Here is a 9,514-nt window from a genome sequence, read left to right as displayed (position 1 = left end):
TATGATTTTATGGGGAGGGGTAGAAAATGAATTACTGCTATTAAGAGGTCAACCTTCCACATTTAAAGTAACATTATTACAAAGAAAATATTATATTATACTAGGACGTACCTGTATTACACAAGATAGACGCAATATTTTGACACTCAATATTATTACACTTAATAACAGTTAGGTTGCAGTAAACTACTGTAGCATTTTTCCAAAATATTTGGACAGTAGTTCAAAACACGTGCTGTTAACAACAATGGAATCCAACTATTTTACCATTGTAAAAGAATCACTACGTTTATGATGATTCGCGCCAGTTTTAAGGACTGTGACATCATGAAGGGTGCCTCCATGGGGATGAACGCAGTGAAGACCCTCAGGGATATTTGCCATTTTTTTTAAAGCCTACAAGTCCCATGTGTGACTGTCAAAGAACTTCGAGGTCTACCCAACAGCCCAACTGAAATCCCTGTGACTTCTACTATTGGGGTGCAGCTGAACAGGACACCAATCGAGACTCTTGCGTTAAAAGAGGCACATCATCAAGATTTTCAACAAGTTGCCTAGGGACCAGGTTGAGCGTGCCAGCAACAGGTTCAGGTCCATTCTGGGGAAAGTCATCGCCACTGAGGGTGCCTACTTTGAATATAATTCGACGCCAAAAGCCACACCTTTTAAATAGTTTTTGAATTTTTGGATCTAATAAATTATTAAAGATTTTAAACATTGTTTTGTAAATTTTTTGAAATGTGCCAAACATATCGCATATTTTACCCTATATATATTTTATTTCGAATTATTTTGTTAATGCTTTAAATAGCTCCATAATTTAGTAAAACTTGTCGATAGACAACATAATAATTGGAACTATGTTCCTCCTTCAACCATAATGAAGATACATAATAAGACTAACTTGCTATTCCTCTCCGTTACTCCCTTCTTAACTTGTATTCAATGAACTTTCTCCCTTTTTCCATAAGTACAATATTTCGTTTTTTGGATTTTCAAATCAACTACCTATACCTTAAAAAAAAACTTTTGGACAATGGGAATCGATCTTGTTTTATTAAAAAAATAAAGTTATTAGCGAAAAAAACAAACTAGTCCTCCTTAGCCCAGATAGTGTGATCAGAATTAAACGTAGCCCTAGGTACGTAACTCCATATTCTGAACCATTGATATTTCAATTTCTAAAGTCTGTATCTGTCTCAGTTTTTGAAACAAATCACCTATGTTTTTTTATCAGGGCACAAATAAATATTCAACTATAATATTATATTATTGTAGATTTAAATTCAAATATATATTTATTTTATTATGGATTTTTAAGTCAATTTAAACCAAATGTAGGCAAAAATTCTTCTTTCAAAGGGAGATGCTAACACCACGACGACCTATGCAATAATGAACGAAAATGAAGAGATAGAACATCCAACAACTGTTGTTGTTTTTTTTCTAATTTCTAAGCTAAGTTTTTTATCTTCAAAAATCCTTGCCCAGCGAGTCATATTCAAAAAGAAAAGAAAAATGAAGTACATTTTTATTTTTTAGCAAGAAAATCTTTTAAATGAATAGGCAAGGTCTAGCGGTTCTAGCAGTTAAAGCGGTTACAGTTCTTGAACCGCTAGAATCGGAACCGACAAAATCGAATCCAGACCAGAACTGAGGCTGCAACATATTGCGTATCGGTTTCGGTTCTTGTGTTTATTTCCGTTTTTTATATTTTTGATATAGGTATTTATGACCTTTTAATATTCCATTAACAAAATTTTATGTAAATAAAACTAAGCTGAACCAAAACCGTTTAAATGAAAGAACTGGGGGCGATAGAACCGCTCAACCTGAGCCAGGAACAACTTTGATAATAGGGGAAGTAAGAATTTCTGAGCGTTCCCTTTATTTTGACAATAAAATTAACGATTTAGATGCTTCCAAACTGGTTAATCTTCAGCTCCTGGGCCATGAAATAAGTGCTAACATGCCTGTACAACTCGACAAGTCCATTATTTTATCTACATTTTTGATATCCATATTACCAGAACATAATCGTTGGAAACACTGATTGGTTGTTGCATTTGATACTGTATTGAGCACAATTTTTTTAATACCGTTCCGCCTTTTCTATTTAGTTGTAGTGATAATGAAGCATTTGGAATTCTGTAACAAACAACTGGCTTCACCAAATACAAAACTCTAAATAAACTTCTCTTAAGTGTATGCTTAACCTTTAAGCATAATTTAAGCTTTTTTTATGCAATGTACTAATCGTGAGATATAAATAAAAGTGCAAAAAACAATATCTATTTTAAAAACATTTCCAAAACCGGTGTTAGTAGGACATTGGGGGTAAATTTTCGATCCTTCGTTATACTTCGTTGATTATAAAAACCTTAGAGGGTAAAATTTCCCATGAAAAAAAAAATGATAATAATAATAATAATGCGTTATTTTAAAAACAAGAATAAAAAGAACCAGAAGAATAAATAAAAAATCGAAATGAAAATTTAGAAAAGAAATATTTTGTGTAATTTAAATAATGAATTTACAAAACATGAATGCCACCTCGATAATAATAAAATGGGCCTGGATTTTTTCTAACAACACCCAGTAATTCAAAATTACTTTTAAATAAAAAGAATCGAAATGTATTTGTTAAAAAGCTAAATTCAATTTTTAACAAGAAAGAGCTGCCTGCAAACTAGAGGAATCTCACGTTTAAAACCGGTCCTTGCCATTGCCAAAGTTTTTAATCAATTTAGCTGTTCCGTAATAATGATGAATTCATTTATCAGCAATCATTTTACTTTTTGTTTTAAATATAGAGTCAATAACTGTTGCTAATAAGGGGAGAGTTCTTTATTTCTATATTTCTAGTCATTGGTTTCCTGTTACATCTAATGGGTAGAGTCTTTCTATTTGACGTCAGAACTCTTGGTTTCGGTCGTATTGGGGGGATCTCCATAATGAAAAATGTTAAACTACTCCCATATATTTGAATACCAAAGTAGGACTGACAAATTACAGAACTCAACCCTTTACTTTCCATCAAAAAGCTAAAATTTAATTAAAGTCTCGTGAGGAGCGCTCAAAAAACTTGAACGAAAGCACGAGTGCACTCATTGTTTTAAATAACGAACAAGAGCGGGAGCAGGCTCATCATTTTAGAAGAGTGATAAAATCGTTTGAATTTTCGCTAATTTATATAGCATTGTATTATTTTTTCTGTTTCTACCTCTAATGAGATAACATCAAAAAATTTGAAAGACAAAGAATGATTTTAATTATTACAAATTATATTTCAAGATAAGCTAGACTGTTTTTTTCCATTCTGTAACTTTGCTTCTCTACTGTTTTCGGTTGGCGAGTTCCCTCTCATGTAGCTTTTTTTGTGGAGATACCGTGGGAAGATAAATCTTTATTTTATGTAAACGAATTTTCCCAACTGATATAAGTATTTATTATATTTTGATATAGTAAATTTACATAAAATCTCCCGCAAGCATAAGTTCAAAAATTTGGCGAAGCTCAAGCTAATTATCAGGCTTACTGGATAATAGTGCACGAAACCTCATAAATATATGTCCTCTGAGACAGGGGTTCCGAAACTTTTTTGTGCCCATTGCATACAAAAATACGAATACAAATTTCTTTATACACCGATTTTGATTAAACCAATCATTTGGATTATTATAAGCTATTGCAAGAAATGTATGGTTGTCACAAATTCTATGACACACTTGAACTTGCAATATATTGAATTTAATAACAATTATTGCAGAGTTGTCAAATTCAAATACATCTGTACGAGTGAAAAAATGTGCGCCGCTGATTTTTAATTGAGCAAGAGTGCGCCAATTGCATTGAAAACAAGCAGAAGCGTTATCAGTATTTCTGGACTGGACTAATGATGTGGTAGATGTTATTAAATCGTTATAAATTCTTATTTAGGGCTTGAAGCCATTAAATTAAATATTACATTTGCTAGGATAAGAAGTTGTGGGGAAAAAAATGATTATGCAGTCCATATTATGAATTTGAAAAAAACTAAACATAGGTGTTTAACATTGTGCGGTGATATTTGATCGTTTCTCTCAAAATAAAGTTTTGCTTGTATTGTCATTTGAAAGAGTCGATTCTTTTTAAATTTATTTAGCAGAGACATGTATTGTTACACGTTTATTTTATAGAATCTTCCTGAGGATTAGCAACATTCACAAATGTTTGATAGAATAAACTAATACTCAAAATTGACCTTTATTGTAAGCTTTGACCTTTACCATAACCTTACCACTATACTTAGAAGCTATAAAATATTGAGTATACCACCAGAATGCTTCATCCACATCTTCAAAAAATCAAACAGAGAGACACATTTTGTTTGATTAATATTTATCTAATTTTAATAATATATTCTTAAATGTTTAGTATTAAAGGTTATTTATCAGTGTACTAAAATATGTTATTATACTTAGAATATATGGTAGGTATTATGAATTTATTCAAAGTACATTAGCATTTGCAAATTATATACATTTTTTTAAAATTATGTGTAATATTTATAGTACATTGAATGTTAATAATTTATCACCTTAAATTGTCTAAATAGTTATTCATACTTCAAATATTTTATTCAGTTTAGTTTTCTTAATTTCTTACTCAAAATAGACTATTTTAACTGTTGTTACCGTCCTTGGCTATGGGATTAGTTGCAACATCAAATGAGTTATATTCAAATACTATTTATGGAGAAAAAACACCAACGTATTAAAAATATTCAAACAATAGCAAAGATACGCTGTGCTAAATTTTGGTTTTTCTGAGTCATGGCAACTCCTTTTTATTGAGACAAAAATATACAAAGATCCAATCGTCCTCAGAATCCCTCTTATTAATGGATGATAGACGGATAATACAAAGTATTAAACTCAAGGTAAAAATCTTGTACTCTAATTTTTTTTTTCTGACACCCATCACATGCTTGAAAAATAATTATTAGAACATTATCTTTTAATAGGTGTATTTGACAGCTACAGCTTGCTAATCCCTTAAAACCTTATAAAAAAATAGAAAACTAAGGCATATATGTATCAAGGTTTGAGTCGATTCAACAGAAATAAATTAGGAAGAGAAAAAATTAAGTAGTATTACTTATGTCTGCTAAGTAATTATTTATTTCTAATAAAGAATCTATCTCGAGTAACAACTTTTAAAAACATCTCATAGTACTACGTTTATAAGATGTAATCCTTGAAAATGCATTAAATCCTGAAAACATGTATAAAATCTAATTTGCCCCAATAAATAGGTTAAATTGGGTTTGATTAGAAAATTACTTAAAGATAATCAGCGTCATAAAATTCAAAACATTTGATGAGGTTTAATGATAAAAGTAAGGACCACTCAATAAAAATATGAAGTGCACTACAGTTTTTATTTTCAAATGTTAAAATTGACTCAATATTTGAGTCGAAACAACACTATTTCAGTGCCTCCATTAATATTATACTAGCAAAGGCATACCCAGCGTTGTTTGGGCGAGCGTTAGAGTATTCTTACAGACATTGTAATATAGCACCTGTATATTGTATATATATTTTGTAAGACTTGCAAAACCAAAAAAGTTATAAAGAATAACGAAAACGAAAGAGCACTTTTCACCCATTTCTTATTTTGCTCATAACTTTTTTAATATATAATAAGGAAATTTATTCCTTATTTGATACTTGGTTTTTGAGACGCCTGTCACTATTTCATCTATAATTCAACCCCCTATCTAGTCTCCTTGAGCTCCAAAAAACAATTTTTGGGTATAGAATTAACCAAGCTCAAAAGAGATACCCACGCATCCTAAGCCCAAAAAGTGTCTTTTATGAGTGTCCACCCCGGACACTAACAAAAGACACCCGCACATATTGAATTTTATATTGTATATAAGATTAATCATGCAAACCCCAGGAGAAATAATACAAATGATATTAAATTAAAGAATGTCAAAAAGGGGTTTGAATTTTGTTTTTGTTTTTTGTATTTCAAGGAAACAAAAGATAGAATATATGAATTTAAGAATACATAATAATAATAGTATCAAGTTAAAAGATACAATCATTGATATAGGAAAATAGAATAAGAAAACATGGAAATAATAATAGAAAAAATAATATCTTTTGATTCGAATATAAAGATTTGTATAATAATAGACATTTATATATAAATCATACAACGAGGCAAGGAAGGGGGGCGGGAGGGGGAAGCTTATACATGCATATGTATGCCAAAAAGGATAATAAAGCAACCAAACTGTTGCCGTCTATTCAGACTCTGGGACGCGCCAAAACAAATATATTTATAGGCAAAAATAATTTTTGTAACATGAAATGACTATACGACTTTTCAAACGGGATGAGGCCGGATTATCGAGCTAAAAGAACCGTCATATTCCGTCCCATTCGATTCAAGAGCTCCTCAGTTAAATCCCGATCGTTGATATCCAACCAAGTGTATTTATCAATAGCAGGAATACTTTCCAGAGGGACGCGTACAGAGACAAGGACAGAGAGACAGATCCCATCGTTGGAATTAACGGGTTTACCAGAGTGCTCCACACTGAGGAGTCCATGTGGACGATGAGGAGGGGTGTTGATTCCAAAAATCTCGGTCATATATTTCTTGATTGTGAAATGTACGGAGCGGAGAGGATTGAGTTCACAAACGGGGAGATGTGCTGCAGTTTTCTCGGATACGAGGACGAAGAGACGGTTATTGGCTTTTTTACGAATTGACACGACCAGACGAACGAGTAAGCGTTTGTGTGGACGAATTGCAGTTAGCTGTAAGGTATATAATTTATTGTAGATGTGTGATGGATTTTATTAGTGTTAAGACTCGGTCCAAAGTTTAATTCGGTGAACAATATTTTCTTTTATAAAATAAATTATCTTATGGGACCAATCAAGACCAAATTTTGTAAAGACCGAATCCCAACACTATATTTTAAATATAAATTACAGGGCATCCGTAGGATTATATATATATCTTTTTTTTTTTTTAAATTTTTATCTCAAAACCATAGATATTTGCAAAAATTACAAAAATCCACAGCTGTTCACAGAATATAAAATACTGTGGACTTTTATTTTAAATCAACAGCTGTTCGCCAAATAATAATTTTTTGGAAAAAACTTTCAATTATTAAATTTTTTGGAAAAAAAAAATCAAAAATCCAAAGCTATTTACAGGAAAAAAAAGTTTTGAGGAAAAAAAATTCAAATATTAAATTTTTAGGAAAAAAATTCAAAGCTATTCATAGAAAATCAAATTTTCAAAAGAAATAATTTGAAGAACAACTCCATTCCTCACGCTAAAATAAATGAATATAAGCCTTACTTGAGGAAGATGCCAAGGCTCTGATCCGCCTCGCTTGCTCCGCATGTATTGCTGACCCTTTTCAACAAGAGCGAATACATCTTTGGATCGAAGACTTAGTTGATTTAAATCCCCTATCCATTTTGCTTGAAGGGATTCAGAGTCTGCTTGAGCTGGGGTTTTGAGAATCCCACCCGTCACGTTTCCAGTTACAACAAAACGATACCAGGATTCACCTATAATTGAAAAATGAGTATAAATCAAAAATCACTTCAATAGGACTCCCCCCCTATGCAGAATAATTGTACATATGATATGTAAAGATTAAAATTAAGCTGCGAAGGAACACTCATTACTACAGAGCACACCCATAATAAATAATAATATAAAATGCAACTTCTTAAAACAATTTATCTATTTCTATTTTTTTCTAAATACAAGCTATAAAAAACTCCATTCATGAATTGAAGCATGGGTCTTGGACTGCACAGTAATGACTAAGGGTTGGGAATATAATATTCATAATAAACAAAAAATATCCCACTTATAGAATATTAAAAAAATGCTTATATAAAAACGTACCAAAGCTAGAAATTAAGGAATAATAAATGTTTAAGAGTTCAATAGACAGTTTTCGTAGTGCAAAATTAAAAATTGGTAAAATAGGGTGTTTCATTTGGCATAAATGAACAACAAAAGTATATTTGATAATAATATACTTGACACTTGGTATCAAAAAACGAGATATGAATAGTAAAAATTAAGAGAAGTGTAAAAATAAATGCGGGTTATACGCAGTAAAAACAATACTATGTATCTATTAGCAGCATGTACTAAAATAATCATACCATGAGGCAAGTTAGAGAAATGTTGTTGAAATATTGTTGCAAAATATATGTTCCATCTATAATATTTAATAAAATAAAAATCCTGTAACTGGATGTAAATCCATAATTTTAAAGAAACAACAATGAAATTTCATTTTTTTTGGACGTTTTACAGCTTTTAAAATCAAAACACGTTCATGAAGGATCATTTTTTGTATAGTTAACGGTTATTTTCTGGTTTAGAGGAATAAAATGCAAATATATATTTATATAGCGATATCACATTACCAACTTTTGTCATTACGGTACATCCTAAATTGAGTATATCAACATGTATAATTGTTTGGGTGATCGGTACAAAAAATATTCGAAAGTACGGACGCCATATTTAAAACAGCACTATATTAAATTGTTATTAGTACTTGATTTGCAATAACGTTTTAAAAATATATAAAGGAACCTACCAAATTTTTGGTGCTAGCTTCTCTCTCCCCCTCCAGTACACTCCTTTAAGTGCATGCCTTAACAACGTTTTTCAAGTATCTTAATGAGAAAAAGTATCGAACTGCTTCGAAAATATTGGTAAAACGATGATACTATTACAATATTTTTAAAGTAGTTGTAGGTACAGTGGCGGTATGGTAGGTGGCCAAATGGGCCGGGCAATTTTTTTAGGAGGAAACGAACTGATAAATTTGTAGGCTAAAAACAGAGAAATAAAATGCTTAACGAAAATTCAGGCTTGTATAAGAAACAAGATTAATTTTCATCAGTTATAAATTTAAAAAAAAATTAAAAATATTAACCTGGCCGCCACTGAGTAAGCACATAAAATTTAAGTGTAATTGCAGGTATATGTGAAAATTGTTGGAATCCCAGCGAGCGTTTGTTTAAAGAAAATGTAAGCTTCAAAATAATTATTTTTCATTATATAAAAAGATTGAAATGTCCACTGCTAACAAAAAAAAAAAAAAAATCTGTCAACAGATGCGTCTTATTCTAAAGTTCAAATAAACTTTCAGACTAAGGATGTGAGACTTGTTGAGGTGAGGCAATTGTAATGTTGTTCCTCTGTTTAATTTCATCAGCTGCTTGTTATTGACATACTAAATAACTGATAAGAAATACTGAATTTGGTTTGAACACCAAAATATCTTTAAAATATAACAGGGTGGCTGCGGGATTGTATATATATATTTTTTTTTTGGGGGACCCCAGTTGAATTTTTTTTATATCCTAAAATTATAATTTTTCAAAAAAAAATTAAAAATCCATATCTAAAATTAACAAATATTTAATTTTTGGGATAAAAACCAAAATTAATAGCTATTCAC

The 9,514-nt window shown here is 30.8% G+C and overlaps 1 protein-coding gene across 2 annotated transcripts in view; it reads right to left on the bottom strand.

Annotated features, from left to right (window-relative positions):
- Window positions 1-5,992: 5,992 nt before the first annotated feature.
- Window positions 5,993-9,514, bottom strand: part of LOC121122805 (8-oxo-dGDP phosphatase NUDT18) — a 143,978-nt gene continuing 140,456 nt past the window's right edge. For both annotated transcript variants that reach the window (XM_040717853.2, XM_071890806.1), the window contains 2 exons: window positions 7,375-7,589; window positions 5,993-6,818 (listed from right to left, as the gene is read on the bottom strand). In XM_040717853.2, the coding sequence (XP_040573787.1) occupies window positions 6,402-6,818; window positions 7,375-7,589 (632 nt within the window). In that variant the 3' untranslated portion in view covers window positions 5,993-6,401. The remainder of the gene's footprint in view (window positions 6,819-7,374; window positions 7,590-9,514) is intronic.

The sequence above is a fragment of the Lepeophtheirus salmonis genome, chromosome 8 (genome assembly GCF_016086655.4).
Source record: "Lepeophtheirus salmonis chromosome 8, UVic_Lsal_1.4, whole genome shotgun sequence".
NCBI classification, from domain to species: Eukaryota; Metazoa; Arthropoda; class Copepoda; order Siphonostomatoida; family Caligidae; genus Lepeophtheirus; species Lepeophtheirus salmonis.
Note: the sequence above shows the minus strand (reverse complement) of the source record. Positions and strands in the feature narration are given on the sequence as shown.